Source organism: Corvus hawaiiensis, chromosome 5, assembly GCF_020740725.1.
Source record: "Corvus hawaiiensis isolate bCorHaw1 chromosome 5, bCorHaw1.pri.cur, whole genome shotgun sequence".
NCBI lineage: Eukaryota > Metazoa > Chordata > Aves > Passeriformes > Corvidae > Corvus > Corvus hawaiiensis.
Genome location: NC_063217.1, coordinates 43,215,171 through 43,233,106, shown reverse-complemented (window position 1 = coordinate 43,233,106; position 17,936 = coordinate 43,215,171). Strand labels below are relative to the sequence as shown.

Here is a 17,936-nt window from a genome sequence, read left to right as displayed (position 1 = left end):
ACCACAGGGAAGTAAAAGCAGAGTAAATACTAAAAGTGGCTTTATACTGTGCATAAACCTTGCCAGTTTAAGTATTTACTGACAAACTGATGGAAGTTTTCTGGTTATAACTTTTCCATAGAACAGCCGGCAACATCTCCACGTCAGGGGCAGATTTAAGAGACTGGTTCTGCAGGGTCAGTGATTACGCTCAGAATTGTGCACTCACAGTTGCTGTGGTGTTTCTCCTCGTTATTTTTCTATTTCTGATAACTGGTGGCAGAAAACTTATGTGAAATATTAAGTCTAGGGACAGTCCTAGGGCAAAAATTTCTGCTTAGTAATGTCTCATATTTATTAAGAAGGGAAGTAACACTAGGTTAACAGACCAAAAATTTCAACAATGCTTCACTCCAATGTTAGTGAGTTCAGTGTGTTTTCAAATGCATTGCTGAATTCAACTATAAATGTTCTTTAACAATAAAACCAAGATACCTACAAGAAAGACAAATGAAAGTCAAATGTCTCCTTTTCAACATTCAGATTTTCAGCATGGAGATTATGACCTCCATGTTTCAAACTATAGAGTTGGGTTTTTTAAGACAGACTTCATTTTCTCTGTGCAGTTCTCCCCAAGTTCAAGTCTGGGACCTGATCCTCCAGACAGATAACCTTAAAATCCCACATTCAGGAAGGACAAAGTGTGTTCTTTAAGTTGTATGCAAATTTTTTCACCACCATATAAACAAACCTTGGAAACTTCAAAAGGTCTTTTGTTGTCTTATATAATCTGCAGTCAAAGTTATCCCATTATATATCCTAAATTATGACCACATGGATAGTCCTGTGTGTGCATGGGTGTGTAAATATATATACACACACATATATATACAAAGAGATAAGAGAGAGCACATAAGAAATCTCTTCCTCATCGAGTCCTTGGAGGGAAGTCATGAACTAATTAGTTCAGCATGAGTTTTCAGTCTGTTGATCTTTCTGGAACACTGCCAAGCATCTGTGTGGTGAAAAACCCAGGAAATCTGATCAGTCATTTTGGAGGACTGCAGAACCAAGATCTGTATATTCAGCAGAACAGAACTGCAGTTCCAGTATTGCACTTACACACTTTTGCATTCATTCCAGGCTGCTCTTCATATGAAAACAAAACATAACTTCAGCACAGTTTTTTTTCTGAGTTAAAGCAGAAATCTACACACCTACACACAGAGGGGTGCCTATGTTATGTCTATTAATGCCTTCACCTAACAAATATAATCCTTTAACTCAAATACTTCATTGTTTAGAAGTTACTGTACTGCAACATTGTAAATAACCTATTCAAAGCAGCTTTATTTCATTACTCATTTGCTGGGGTGAATAGTAGTTTTTTGATTTCTCCCGGTTTTAGAGCAGGTTTCCTAGGAAACACTTTCAGCCACCCTGGCATGGGTCAGCTTATACCTTATTCCACAGAATTGGGATATCACAGGAGTATCAAACCAGTGCAATAATGACCAAAGTGTTGACCATTATGGCCAAGTCATGTGATTACCTTAATTCTTGAAGCAGTGCTTGTCTGTACAAAAGTAGATGCTGTCAGGAGAATGACACTCCTGATACTTTTCATCAATAACTGACCAGAGCATATATCACTTTTTATTGACCAAGTATTTCCAAAATGTTCTGTGTGTGAGTCACAAGTCTACTTCTCCTAATAAATTCACAACATTGTACAGCCATTTGCAGAATGACGAAAACAAACTAGGTGCATCAAATGCAAAACATAAACCTCAACATCACTGACATTAACAGTTTTCTTTGAAGTCAACTTAAAAGAAAATAGACTGGGGGACAATGGGACAATATTATTTTTTTTTGCCTTTTTTTTTTTCCTTAGGTAGTAATAAACATTTTTTTTCAACCTTTGTAAGGGAAGATGCTACTACCACTGCAAATGCATAATTATGATGGCAATAAGAAAATAGCTTTAACTGTGCTTTTTTTCCTAACAGAATTTTGCCTACCAATTTACACAAGTAAAGTCCAGGAATAATTCATAGGTTTTTCTTATCAACAGAAAAGAGAAGGAAGAGGTTTTTCAAACTATGTAGTAAATAATCTGCATTCCTTCCCATGATATTCTGGTGCCAAAATTATAGAGAAATATGGTAAACATTCAAATGGCTTCTAATTATATAAATCACTTATTTAATTGCCCTAGGTGAATAAACTGGAAATAAAACAATTCAAAAAGTAGTCTTTCCATATGAAATAAGAGCCTGTGCTCCTCTATTGAAGATAACCAAAGGTACCATCTCAGTTTCAGGAAGACAGTTTCCATTATTAGGAGTCCAGATAAAGTAAACCACAGGTAGGATGGTATGCAACTTTTGCATAATTCATTGGCATAATTCATCAGTTGTTTATTGCAGTGTCCAATATATAAGACCTAGTTTCCAAAAGAGAACATTCACTACTACCATTCCTTCAGAAGTTTTATATGGAAAATTCATTTAAACATTGGCAAGGTTCTGGGAGAGCCTTCAATGAGGATTAAAGACTCCAGAACGCTTTCAGAATTGTGTCAGAAAGTGGACTTCAGAATTAACTACCCCTATTGGGAAAACAAAAGAAGATAGTATTATTTTGTTTCCCCCACACTAAATCTCATATTTAGTTAGAGGCATGGAAGTGAATTATGTCCCATCATTCCTTCCTTACCTGGAATGAAAGTCCTGTAAAATAAGTGGTGGTATGAACCTTAAGTACAAAAGCACTAGATCAGCTTTTTCACTTTTTTCCCAGAACTAGGTCTCAGGTAGATAACCATGCCCAATAATGTCAATCCCACAATAGCTACACAGAGTCATTTTCTAAAGAACATAAACTTCTTATGCTACTCAATGCTTAAGACCAAGACAATGATACAAAGCCACTTACCTTTACTTGTCGTCCAGCTTACAGAAAAAAAACTCTCAGTCTCAGCAGCAGACATTATCATATTGCCTAATATCCAACAATCTCTCTTGTGAGAAATTTAGACATCTCTTCTTAGATAAAGTAACATAAAGCTTGTGGAAACTTTTCCTCCTTGTCCCCAATCAGATGCTTGTAAAATCATGCATTCTCAAGCAAAATAAAACTCTGAGCAAAATATTTACCCCTTTTTGCAATGGAACAGATATTTCTTGACATGTTGAGAGAAACTCAAAGGCACTGTCAAACCTGTGGTCTATGCAACTTTGGGGAAACATCATTTAAAAATAGCAGTAGCTAAGGCCACTCATAAAAAATGTCAGAATTGCTTTGGTTTGATGGAGCCCCACATTTTAGCATTTGGAAGTATGCAAACTAATTAAAAAGTATTCACACTAGAAGAGAATACATTTTTGAACTTCAGAGCTTAAATAACAAAGTAAATGATTATGAATTCTGTTTGCGACAAGGGATTATGCAAACTGAAATGAAAAACAGTTTCTTTATTTCAAGCAATTGAGAAAAACAGATGGAAAGCATAAGTCAGAAGACTAAAATTATCTGGAGCATTGGAATTGTCAAGTACCTTACCTAGCTGAAAGACTTCCAAGCTCTCGCATACTTTCTCCTCCTAAACGTGCATCTCCTTCAGCTATTAAGAATCTGTCCTTTCCTATGAGCTGAGAGAACACAGAAAATCCCTGAGCTTGTCAAAGCACTTGGTATCTTAGCAGTCAGTCCTATTTCTGTACTACTGCCATTAGAGTTACCCTTTGAATCCTACTTTTCTGGCACAAAAAACAGTTCACTTCAAATAAGCATAGTGGAGAAGCAAAGGCATATCTGTGTTCCTTTCTCTCTGGTGCTTCATGCGTAAGTGCTATGTATGTCCCCAGGACTGGGAAGTGGATTTACTGGCCGCATGCTAACATGTTGAAAGAAACACTTTGTGAAATGTTAGTGCGGCATTTTATTTCTCCCAAAAGAGCACAGGGCAAAAGTTATGATCCTCAGGGATTATCTGTGGACTGTGTTTAAGTTGCTTCATGAATAAATAACATCCAGGAGAGGGTAAGCAAAGACATTCTTACACTCCATGGGCTCAAATTGGTTGCTTCTCATTTCTATCTGCATAACACCCAGGAGTAAAAATTCTGCAAGTAATTAAGTTGTTCTGTGTGATAAAAGTGCAAATAAAATCAAAAGCCAAATTCTTGTACTTGTAGAAGCAGCAGTATCAAAGATGACTTAGAAAGACAATAAGGAGCTGCAGAGAAGATTGAAAAGGAAATGATTGCATGGTTCAAGTCTTAGGTACTGCTGGCAAATCAATGCCTTGCAATGTGAATTGCTATATTCCTCCAGCAGCGACTGAGTCTCTCAGAAAAGTATATTTTATTCCTAATCTTTCAAGAGTTGTTCTCAATGCTACATCTAAATTAGACTGTTTTTCTAGCTATTCTTCATGCAAAATAAAAACAGTATGGGGGGGGAAAAAAAGTACTTACTGGTTTTTCTGAGTGCAGCTGAATCTGCTAGTTCCTTTTCACTTTTACTGTTTCAAATGTTTCACAGCAAAGGCAAACCTGCAAACTCCAATTCCAATGAACTTATATACTTAAAAGAGCAAAAAAGGTATTTTTTCCTCATTACATTCATTAATGAAAGAATGCTTCTTACTCAGACAGAAAGGATTTAAAGGAATGAACAAGACCACAAAGCACATAAATTAACTTTCTTTACTAGACACAGGCAGCAGTGCATCAATATCAGCAGAACAGGTTGATGAAAATCAGTGCAGAAAACAAATACTTTGGTTTTCCATTTACCAATCTAGCCTCTAAATTTGCACGAAGGTTGCACAACAGAGACTCAGTATGACTCATTTTAACAAAACTATTGCCTAGAACAGAAAAAACACTCTTTCCTCCAGTCATGCTTGGTGCCCACAATACACAAAGGGAGATTGAACAGAACACCAGGGAAAATGGTGCCACTGGGATAAAGGTTAGCGATTTTCACTGCAATTCACACTTTGGAAAGCTCCATGGTGAAATGGTGGCAGGAACAGAGCTAGACTTTAAGCCAAGCAACTGAATTCAGTAATTTTCTTGCTTTGAAAATGTTTCCTAATGCACAAGAGCAAACCCTTATTAATGAATTCTGTGCAACTCGGAACAGAAGGAAAAGCAACTGAAAAATGGTAATATCTCAAAAAAGTGAAACAGAACAGGCTTATTAAAAAGAACTTTTTTTTTTATCCAGTCACAGGTTTAAATAGTCAAAAACAACCCCAACACTGAAGCTGTCTTTTATACTCTGCAGTTGGACCTGTGAAGTGTCACTGGAGGTTCTTTAGTGAATTGGGAAAAGACAATCAGGTTTATGTGGTAAATTCATAGTGGGTCTGTTTAATTTATTTGCCCTATTGGTTTGTGGGCACTTGTTCATCAGAACTTATTCCAAGTAAACTCAAGGTGCCCTGGACTTTTAGACCTTGAAGTCATGTTCTGTTCATAGTTATTGATATAATCAGTAAATGAAACTTTATACTGGGAAGACCAACATTATGGACAAGAACTGCAGCTATAAACTGCAAGGTAGGGCCTTGCACAGCATGCGTGCCTCTCTCTGAAAGAGAAGAGGAAATTGGTAATAATCTCCCTCGTTTTCCTCTGATTCTCTTTTTTTCCTCTGTTTCTGCCAACACACAGTCATTCTTAGATGACAAAATGAGAACAGACTAGGGCTTTTTGATTCCTCTCACGACTTCTGTGGTTGACTTCAAATTTAACCCTAATTGCCTTCTGTTTCCAACAACTTTACACCACACAGACTTGCAATATCTCACTTATCTTCTAGGACGTATGTCAGTAAGTGCACAAATACTCAAAATGACAACTAAACGTTGACTTTTCTTAAATGTCCCTTTCTCCAGGAAAAATTTGTACTTTTTTGATCCAGGGAAAAACCATTTTATACATGAATAAGGAAACACCATCTTATGTCTGCCCATAGACATACATTTATCAGTATATCACCATTCACGTCAGTGGAACGCAGACTGATACAGCCTTACTTGAGAGAAAAATGATTCTGTACATTTTAGATTATTTTTTACATTTATGAAAAACAGCTGCAAACCTGAAGGATTAAAAATGTAATACGTTTCACTGTGTGTCATTCAAGTGACTTGTTACTTCACAAATTAAATCAAATGCTAATGCCCATCTAAAATCATCTTTAGCTTTTTATCTAGTTCCACTATTTGCTTCAGAAGTTTCTGCTTTCAGAATGATGATGACTTAATATTTAATCATAGATTTCCAGACAGAAACAGCAACAAAAAATCTTATACTACTCTCACTGTTTTAAAAATTACTATTTTGTTTTAAATGAAACAGTAAATTTGCAGGAAAAGATGCAATTCTCTGGGGGTGATTTGGCATTTTTCATTTCAAAACTTTAAAAAGTTAAAACATTCAAAATTAGGATTTTATTGCCTGAAATTTTGACAATAAAAATTGTTGATTTTCTTTGCAGGGTAAAAGTTATTTGGGGATTTCTGTTCCCTTAAAGAAAATCTGAAATATTATATTTAACAGCAATATAAACCAAAACTTCATTCCTTCAGGGTTAATTTTTGCAGCAGCTGAAATCTAAAAGCTATTTTTTGTACAGATTGTGGAGGTTTATTAGCTTTTAGGAGACTTTTAAGTAGACTCTTGAAGCACTGCTTGCCTTGCCCTTCAATATAACACAGAAAACTAGACAGTAAGCATTTGGATGTTAGAAAAAAGACTAACAACTTTCTTTTGGAAAATATTAACACAATTGAATATGCCAAATGAGCAACCTGGACTCTTTCTGTGATTTCTAGCAACTCTGGGGCATGAGTGACACAGTGTTCAATCACATTAAGCTACATTAGTTGCTGGGAAGCTCTACTGTTTTGGTTCTCAAGCACTGCACAGATGAAATGTAAACTGTAAATAGAGGTTTGTCTGTTTACATTTTGAAAATCTGGACACACAAATCCTTTCATTTAGGACCTATGATAGTCCAATGATTAGTAACTCTAGGAACAATTTCACATGCACAGATGGTACTGCAAGAATTGCTAATTAAATCAAGGTAAGTAATTAGACTCTCAAATGTTCTGAAATTACAGAAGTCCTGAAAGTCGCTGAGGTAACACTTACCATTCCTGACAGATCTATAAGAACACAGTAACAAGCAAAGTGCACCTGTAAATCAGCGGACAGAGAGCTTAAGTATTGTGGTAAAACTACAGAGTTAAGTCTTCTATCTATACAATGTGTGCAAGGCAGAGCTGGAAGTGCCCAGTCCCCAGCAGAAGAAAGTGGAAGTCCACATAATATCATAACCTCTTCCCTCCCACCCAAAAAAATTGCATATATAGTCCCATAAACTTCTATATATGCTTAGATATAGACACACAGATGTACATGTGAAAGGTGAAAGTGATACAATGTTTTGCTGTGTTGCCTTCCTTTATAATAATACTGATCTTCCTGATCACAGGATGATTTATAGTTAACTGATGAAAAGTGCTTTAGAAGAACCAACTATTATTAATGTTGTATATGTGGTCAGATGCCTCTTTTTTACCTTTAAGTGATGATCAGTGTATATATATCAGCAATAATAAATATTCTTATAAGTAAAATCTTGCACCCTACAGTCCCACCCAGCAGGAAAGATTGTAAACTGGTGCCAGCTATTAAATGAAAAATTGCTTTATGTTTCCCATAGGAAGATGTAATATGGGATAGGACACCATAACATTTATAGGGAAAATAATTTAATTATGTTAGTTGGAATTTTATAAAAGTATTAACCAAAGGCACATAAGTATGGCAAATTTCAGCTTTTTGGTTTTTCCCTCAGGTAAAACTAGAAACAGTATGAAATGCCACCTTGTACAGAGAAAATAAAGGGACTGTTAATAGCAATTCCTGTTATTCCTCAGTATTCACAAGTACAAAGGAACAAGAGACTTCCCAGCATAGATCTATCATGTCTAGTTTCATTTTAGCTACAAAAAGAAAACCTGTGGTGTAAACATGTGACATACTGCACTGAAAATGGTAGCTGGATTAGTGTTTCACATAGCTGAAAAGAGAAAGACGGGAGTGAAAATTTTACATGACTTGCAAGATTTCTTCATGTGTTTGGAGCACAAAACAGAGCTCCTCTTCATTTGTGCTTACTGGAAACTATAGTAGCTAACAGATGTTGTGATGCCTGCAGAAAACAACAAATAAAGATCACCAGCCAAGTGAATTGTTAGGCTCTGAAATTATACAGGATGCTGCAGTTGCTCATTTCCTACAACCTAGTGTTATTCAAATCACATCTGAAAACTGGGGACAAGAAATAGACTCTCAGCCCACAAAAAAAGACACACCACGGTAAATAAAGATCAGAATGAGGGGTCCTAATAAAACACCCTGTAACGTTATGCCATGATTACGCCTACAGAAAAAAGTGCTATTTTAGATAGCCAAATATAAGTAAGCAAACACACTACTTGGAAAAATAAATACAAATAAAGTTAGGGAAGATTTTCATGTTATTTTTCTTAGGTAAAAGAATATCTCCAGTCAAGAAATAAAATAATTAAGAGAGTCAGATTAAAATGAAAAACTATATAAAAGCATATTCATCTTTCCTTTGACTAACTTTAAAAATTAATTACAAGAAAATTATTAATGGATGTTGAAATGCTAGTCCAAATAAAAAAGGCAAAATATCATTATTATTTCTTTCTTTCAGGTGGTAAAAATGATGATTGTGGTTGTGCTGACATTTGCCGTCTGCTGGCTGCCCTACCACATTTACTTCATAGTTACTGGGATCTATCAACAATTAAATCGGTGGAAATACATTCAGCAAATCTATTTAGCCAGCTTTTGGCTTGCCATGAGCTCTACAATGTACAATCCCATTATCTACTGCTGTCTTAATAAGAGGTAAGAGCTGGTTATGAAACGAGATGCATAATGTCAACAAGAATATAAATTGTTTCAATCAAATAAAAGACATAGACTTTTCACTTAAATAGTTTTCAGTGAGTGGGAAAGAAAAAAAAATGAAAAAAACCAAAAACAAACCAACCTTTCTTTAGGTTTGTACTTGAAAAGAATCCCAAAAACCCAAAGGTGTACTTCTAATAAATATTTTGGTGTACTTAAAATTTCAGAGCAAAATTCAGTTTTCAGAAACCAGTCCTTCCTATGTCCACTTGCAAAATTTAAAAATCTATGGCAGGTTAATGTTTTTGGTTTGCAAAAGATTAAAATAAAGAAGATGGCCATTAGCAATATAAAGTGCAAGCCATATGTTCACTAACTGCAGCCCCAATTTTGTTTTGCTGGAAGGACGTAACATAAAACGTGATTTACTGTGTTTTGTATACCTCACCATTAGATTTCTGCTGTGCTCTGAGAGCTGCAACAGGCTCATAAATATTATACAAAGACTTATATTCTCATTACTCAATACTAAATTACAGTATTGTTTGATAGCAACACATTATGGTCGGAATTTCAAAGGCACTGCACCTGTTGAGTTTGGTAACATTTTACAGATACTTGATAGTCTGAGACTACTGCATTACAGAAGGGACTCAAGTTTTTCATTTCAACTTGTAGGACCAGGATCTACACAAACATCTTCCTGGCAATCCTATTCTCCAGTATTTCTTCTAGCATTATTAAATAAAGATCACCAAGAACAATTAATTACTTCACAAACTCAGTCAGTATGAATCAGTAATCCTAAATATTATTTCAAATCTCTTTTGACTTAGCAGCCAGTGCCAAGTTTAATTACTGTCAAACTTTATACCAATTTTGCAAGATAATTCTAAACCCCCGCTAAAGATCATGCAGTACCTGACAAAAGGAGTCTAATCAAAAATGAAGTTAACAAATCCTAATGAGTTTTTATTGGTGTAAAAACACTGGAGTCTTCCTCCTTGATGAGGATAACTTATGACAATTAATATTCATGATCTTTTAAAAGGACAAGGTAATGACTAAATTCATACAGCCTTCTCTGCCTCTTTTCATCATTTACACCTGCTAAAAGATGAGGTAAAATTTTAGCATGCCAGAACAGAACCGTAACTCAAACGGCAAATTTTCCACTAATTTCAACAGAAACCAGATTTCAGTAAGTGTCTGCAAAAATCAAAGGCAAGGAAGAATGAGGCCTCATATTTTTCAATTACTACGCTAAAACTTCTAAACTAACCCCATTTTCTCGAAAAACTTTTAATGGCACAGTTACAAAAGCATTCTTAAAAAAAATTATTTCTGATGTGGCTTATGTTGACACTTGCACATTGCAAAATTAAACGTCTGGATTAAAAAATACAGCCAAAGAAAAATTAATAATTTTGAGACACACTAAAGGTCACCTTGTTCAGAATTTGATGCAAGAATGAAATACTGGTGACAATTTTCTTATAATTAAGGTCCATATTGAAATGAAGATGCCAGAATGTCTGCTTCCTTTTCATTAAGTAGGAAAATAGAGCTTGTTGCTGGGAGTCAGATAAATTCATGTCTCTGCTGGATCTAGTATCAGACAGAGTTAGAACATCCATTCCCAGCTTCATCTTCCAGGCTAATTAGGATATTACATATCTAGATAAAGAGAGCATCATTTCAAGATGAAAAAAAAACATGCCCTGAATTAGAAAGAGGATGGAAAGTGCCAAGAAAAGTAATACAGTTTAAAGATGTTTTGGTTTTACAGTTCCCATCACTAAATCCATTTCCATCTGAGGTTCTTTCAGTATTTTTCCAAAATATGGACTGCATGTAAACAGAGAATGCTGCATAGCAACCTACCTGCTCCATTGTCATCATGTGAGAACTCCATGGCAAACTTAAAAGTTTGAGGAAGGAAAAGTCACTTCTGTGAGATCAGTTAACTTTAACTGAACACTTCATCTGAATTCTTAACTGCAGACATCACTGTGGTAGTTGAACCATTTTGTAAAAAAACTTACAGACAGGATAAACAACAGAGCTGATTGTTGGAATAAAAGAAAAGACGCAAGACAAGTGAGAAAGTCAGGTAAGCTTTAGGTCTAGGTGAAAAGGTGTTATTTTTCCAGTTATACATAGATATATAGGGAATTGCTCCTCTATTATACTAAACGTCTATTCTGGAAATGGATACACACAAAACATAATGGTCTTTATGGTAAATCCCTGCCTCTGAATTAAAATAACTCTGTATGAATATTGCAAACTCTAATAATCTAAAGCCTCAAAACACCTGTTTTTATATTGCTCACATTCAGATTTCAACTTTCTAGGATCCTCTTTAATTATTAAAAATTATTTTCCAAATATTTTACACAAACAATTATTAGTCGTTACACCATTCCTGTAAAAGCATCTCTTAAGAGAGAAACACAGAAGAGATATTGAAATTTGGAAACTGGGATAGTATTTTAGAGAAAAGAGCGTTACAAAGTTTCTTGCTGAAAGAAGATGAAAATGCAGATTTCATCAGAGGTCAAATCAAAAATAGTTTCTGTGAAGACAGTTCTATGAAAGTTGGTGTTTGTTTACTTAAGCACGGGCAAAGGACAGGAAATTTATTATGAGGAAAATACCACTGTTAAAATGCAGGGAAAGCATATAGAAAATCAGAAACCAACATTAGTTGTTACTACCATCTTTTTTACCCTATTCAGACTTCAGTCAAGGAAACTCCAACTGACTTCACCACACCCAGGTGTAGGGGCAGGATAATTGCCAAGTCAGTGCCCTGCCAGCACCATGTATGTTTTCAGATGAAGGCCTGAGGCTGGCTCTTGCCAAGCACAGGCTTTCACCAGGCTTCTTCCCTCCTAGGTTCCGAGCTGGCTTCAAGCGAGCTTTCCACTGGTGCCCCTTCATTGAGGTGTCCAGCTATGATGAGCTGGAGCTAAAGGCAGCCAGGTTTCACCCCACACGGCAAAGCAGCCTCTACGCTGTGTCCAGGATGGACTCCAGCATGACAGTGGTGTTCGACACTAATGATGGAGACAGCATGCACACCAGCCATAAGAAAAGAGCAGCTCCAAGGGACCTGAACTTCAATGGTTGTTCACAGAGGAATTCCAAGACCGCCTCCATGGCCTCAAGCCTCATCAGTTCACTGCACACATCAGCAGATGTTTATTCCTAAACATTTCGCATTGCTAGAAGGGCAACCCTGGTCAACGTTCTCCTACTTTGGGACTTGATATTCATACCACAGGAAAGCAAACCAGATTCCACTAACAAACCCTAGCTATAAATATTGTGAGATTTTCAGCAATCTCTTACTTTTTTTGCTTGGGAGAGAAAGAGGAATTTGAAGACACACGTATGCCTCAGTCCAAAAGCACAGTTGCACCTTACACACAACAGTGTTTGTAGGGATTATCCAAAATAAATCAATGGCATAAAAAACTTTGTTTGAGTTGTCTCCGACCTCTGGTATTTATGTTTGACTTCCTGAAATGTAACAGGCTCCTTTACTTATTGTAGCAGAAATGTACAATATTTTCCATTACGAGTGTATTAATTCTACAGTAACAAAATTACATAAGATTTGATTATAAAAATGTACTTATAATGAACACCTAATGAGCCCCATGTCTATTAAGCTGTTTTACAATTTAGTCCCATTCCCAGACAAATAGATAAAATTAAGTTCACATGAATGCAGTTCAGCTCTGTCTGCAGCAGTACAATTTTGCAAATATATATAAGAACAGGAGAACATGACTAGGAGACTAAGTTAAATTCTACCAAAGTTTGCATATTAGTAAACATTAGATTCTAATGGGATCTGTACTTCCAGGGGAATATATTGCTTCGATGAATGTCTAACAGCTTTGTACCTTAGTACTAAGTCTGTCTCCAGTGACCTTAACAGAACCTTTCTCATTGACTTTAGAAAGGTCAAAAGATTTTAAACTGGAGATTCGCATATGAAAAAAATACCACTGTGGCAATGAACTCTTCTCTGCAAAAGATAAAGTAACAAGATTCATGATGAAAGACTTCCACAAGGGAAAAAAAAAAAATTTGGGCTCTTTTCACAAATTTTTCATAGCTTGATGAATGTAAAAATACTCCTGTGCCTGCATCTGAAAATATGCTAGGCATTCTTACACAGACATGTTCCCACCAAAATCAGACAAAATCCACTGTTGCAGAGAAAGCTGAATGAGAGCAGCCTTTGTTTTAGTTAAATGACTACTTTATTTTTAGTTAAATGATTACTAAATAACTACTTTAGTTAAATGACATGTCAGTTGCATGGATAGACTGGTTACATAAATGTTTGTTATCAAACAGTTAAAACATTAGCAAAAGAGTGTGAATGTCTTCCTGAGTTAGCTAAACCAGCACAGGGCAGTGTTTATCTGGCTGAACCCAACACGGCACCAAAGCTGAGCAATTGATAAAGAGAAGTTTGAAGAAAGGCTTGAGCTGGCTTTAGTCCACATTCCTTCCCAGCAACTGGGGATAATGAGCATTGTAACAGTGTGCATATCATACAAGAACAGTAAAATAAGAATCATGTTTGTATTGTGATTCAAGTATATAGTCAATTGTTATGTTCTGCTAAGTGTAACTTGTATAGTGATTTCAGTGCACTGTGGTATCACTTACTAAATCAAAACCCTGCATCAGGTAAAATATCCTCAAATACATAAACCTAGTACATTAAACTCTCTATGCATGGAATAATTAAAGAACCTGGTCATAGAGTATTGTACTCTTATAAAAATGTATCACAATTCCAGACTTACACTTTTCCCATCTATGGCCTGATCTTAAATCCACTGAAGCAAAGAGCTCCGTTCATTAATGACTTTCCTTCTAAATGTCAGTCCATGCTTTTCAACAGTCTGTTTCTCTAAAAAAACCCAGCTATTTTCCATCATGTCATTGCAGTACTCTCACTTGTCCTTGTTTGGGTTTTGTTTTTTTTTTTTTGACGTGTGTAGTAATCCAGCAAATGTCATGCAATGCCTATAAAATACTTTTACATTTTTTCCCGTGAAATACTGTTTTAAGAACTTAAAAATCTTCACAGGTTTTTAACAACTCTGTTGAGAAGATCCAAGACAGCCAGCCACACACAAATGAAAAAATGACCCTAAGTATATTAACCTGATGGTGATGTATTACAAACATATGCTGTGAAGTCCTCTGTCTGCTCATGTACAACTTCTGAGAAACATACATAGAGAAAATGTATACTTGTTAAATAAACTGTCTTTTCTAACTATGGCTATCACAAAATCAGTGTTGATAAATTTATTGTTTTAAAATGTAGAGGATAAATTTGAAAAAGCTGTATATAAAAATACAGCATCATGAATGTATAAAACATCATCTTTGTGTAACTTTTATGATTCTTCATTGACAAGTATCAAGAAAGCAATGGTGGCTTCCTCAAACTTGTACCTCTAGTGAAACAATTTCACTTTGTTTTATGATGCAACCTCCTGGACAACTAGCCCGTTGATAATCTCGCTATATTTTGGTAGGCTAGAGGTATAAAAAACACCATCACGATTCCTGTAGTTCGCCTCTGAAGTTACAGGATATTCCTGTATAACAAATGAAGAAACCTGTGCTTGTAATCACAGCATTGCTTTAACAAAACATTACAGTGATACATAGTGCAAATAAATCTCTGTGTCTCAGCCCCCAACAATATGCAGGCTTACACAGTTAAACAAGCAGCACAGCAAAAGCTGTGACTGACAGCAGTTTCCATATGAATTACTATTTCTGAACAAACATTTTCAGCAAGTGGCCTGGTCACTATAAAATTCCTTGTAGGCCTCCTGACACTCCTTACTGAGTGCAGAGGAAATCAGGTCATCCCCAGTTTGTGTCAATAAGACTGCTCAAAGTAGTAGCCTGCATGCAGAGTACATGCTCCTGTGTGATTGCTGGTGCAGCACTGTGGCTGTCTCATGTCTGCAACCTTCAATCCACATTCTTCAATTTTGCTAGGAGTAAAGGAAAACAGACTGAGCTAGCTTCTTTCTGAGAAGGGCACAATAATACTCCAAAACAGCTACAATAAACGGCATCCGGAAAGGTCTTCTGATCTTGAAAATCTTCTGAAATATATTAGTCCTTCTCAGTATAAGAGTTTATAGTACTTCAGCCCAAACTCCTACTGGACTCTGCCTCTAAAACATGTATGTGATGAAGAGATTTCATTGCTCCCTGAACAGCCATTTTGCAGGGAGACTCCCTTGGAAGAGGAGAGGTTTACCTTTCACAGAATGTTCAGCATCAGTTTATCCTGTCATTCCCTTGACATTGGCTAAACTTGCAAAAAGAAGGCAAAAAAAAAAAAAAAAGAAAACAACTAAACCAACCAACCAACAAAAGCTAAACATAACTATTTAAACAATAACCCCCCCCTCCACTCATTTCTTGTCTCAAGTCTCAATGGTGGCGCATTCTCCTCCCCACACCCTTCCTTGGAACCACTCAATGACCTCAGGAAGCCCCACTGGGCCTCAGCCTTTGTGTGATGAGTTGGGTTGTCAAGCTTCCCTGGACCATATAGGAACTCCTGCATGGTTAAGCTGGGAACATCCTTTAGATGAAGGGCAAGAGCACAATCAGTCCCCCACTTACAGCCTTGCAATTTTCCCTATCTGAACCATAGCCCATAGGGAATGATACCATTGTGGCTGGAGTTTTGAAAACAATCTGAAATTGTATTGGAAACAATTTATAATTGTTTTGGAAACTCCAGTGATTACTGGTCTGAGGATGGAAATTTTACAGATTACGTCTTGCTACCCTATAAATAGGGGTCCTAAGTGTGGCCCTTTGAGCTTTCCTGGACTTCAGTGGGATGTGCCAGAATATCCCTTTGAGTGAGATGGTTCTTGGAGCTTGCAAACTCTCATGTTTGTGAGGGCACTGGCTGATAAAGTCTCACTCTTTGAGCATCAACCCACCTCAGCTGAGAAAAGCCAAGGCACTCAACACAGGTATTTGACTGAAATCACAGGGAATTTTTCATAGGTACCTTCATACACACTTGTTTGTGTCTGTGTGCATGCATATGTGTGAACGGATTTAAATAACCTATAGCAAGTATAGCATAAATATTGATACCTCAGAACTACAATTAAGTAACTGTTACAATTGTAGTCAATTTTATTGAATTACTTTATAAATGCTGGTTTACTCAATTGAGTAAGTGCTACTTAAAACCTTTAAGCATAAAATAATCACATCTAAGGTTAAGTTTGGCGATGGGGTCCACTCCGAACCTTGCGACTCTATGGGAGGGTCTTCCTTACCCTTTACACCCTTATCACTTGCATCCCTGGTCTCCAGGCAAATCATTCTAAAGTGATTTTAAGCCAATTTTCCTTTGCATGTTTCATTTACATATTAAATAATAGAGCGAATGTTGCCATTGAACTTTGTTGTCCTTCCAGAAATTTATATTAAAACTTACTTTCATCAATACCTTTGAGAGTGATTTTTTAAGCTGCCTAAACCACTCAATTGTGACAAATTGGCATAGTCAGCAGAATACTAAATCAGGATTCACAACAGTCTTCCACATAAAAGCATGATTTTGAGAGGAAAAACAGACTCAAGCAAGCTCACAGTACTCAGACAAGATGCATTCAGTAGATTACAGCCTGTATCTCTTTGACAGGAATCCCTTGACAGCCTTCCTTCCAGTTCACTTATGGCGCATTGCCAAGGTTGGGAGGCGCTGGCAGACCTGCACAGCGTGAGCTATTTGCAGCATCTTTACATCTGGTAACTAAATGCATCACTGAGGAAGGTCACTGACCAATACCAATACATATTTTCAAAAATAACATACAAAAGGAACAAATATAAAAAAAGAGAGCAAAACAGGTTTTAGAAGTTGGTGCTTTTTTATATAAATAAAAACATTCAGGTATTTTGGATGTGGATGTTTCTACTTTAGTACTGGGGAACATCTTTCACACCAGTGAAGAAGAACCTATTTCACTGATACAAATTTCAAAACCTCTCAGGCTGTGCCCACCAGGAATTTAGAGAAACTCTTGCTCCTGTTGCATTTATTTCAAGGCTTTTGAAGTGCCTATTTCAAGTAGAAATTTACATGTGCTAAACTTCTTCCTCTTATTTAAGATGAGTGTAAATTTATAGTGCCAAATACTATGGGCTGTTTGTTAAGAAATACCTCCACAGATTACTACAAAAAATGCAGGAGATGCTGCTAAGGATACACCACTGTTTACAAATGTCTTGTGAGTTTCCTGTATTAAATATTGCATTCCATTCAATCTGTCTTCCTGCTCATGAGCAGATTCAAGTGGTTCTATGTTCATAATTCAAAATGATCTGTCAAAACCAGTCAAAGATAAAGAATTATCAGCCCATGAGCAGCTGCTGTGGGTATTTAAATAAAAATTGTATTTAGATGGGTTCATATATCACATGGGATATAGTTACTAATTGAATTGCCTCTCTCCCATGTATAAAACTGGAACATGCATATTGTATTACAACTGGAATCAAGTTTCCCAAAGCAAAGGTTAAGCTTACAAATACCAAACTTGCCTGTTACGAGTACTCTGTAACATAGCCTCTGGAATCACCATTCCTAAGTTTCAAAACAATGAGTTTTTCACTGCAATATTTGTGATGCAGAAAGAAAAAAGGGACACCAGGACCAGTCACATGAATAGTGTTTCCCAAGTATATTTACTATGGAAATTCATGCTGCCCAGCTTGCTTGGATTTACATGCTTTAGATTAAAAAAAAAAAAAAAACAACAACAAACCAACCAACTAATAATTTAATCAGTAGATATTCACCAATTAAACCCTACAAATCTGTCAACACTTGAAATGTTCAGCAGCACTTCAACATTGCCCACAAATTCATATGCAAATGAGAGT

General features: G+C 36.2%; 1 protein-coding gene across 1 annotated transcript in view; it reads left to right on the top strand.

Moving 5' to 3' along the window:
* The window catches only part of TACR3 (tachykinin receptor 3), a 37,858-nt gene extending 23,590 nt beyond the window's left edge, over nt 1-14,268 (top strand). The window contains exons 4-5 of the mRNA XM_048305209.1: nt 8,755-8,951; nt 11,856-14,268. Coding sequence (XP_048161166.1) covers nt 8,755-8,951; nt 11,856-12,171 — 513 coding nt within the window. The 3' untranslated portion in view covers nt 12,172-14,268. The remainder of the gene's footprint in view (nt 1-8,754; nt 8,952-11,855) is intronic.
* The last annotated feature ends 3,668 nt before the right edge of the window (nt 14,269-17,936 follow it).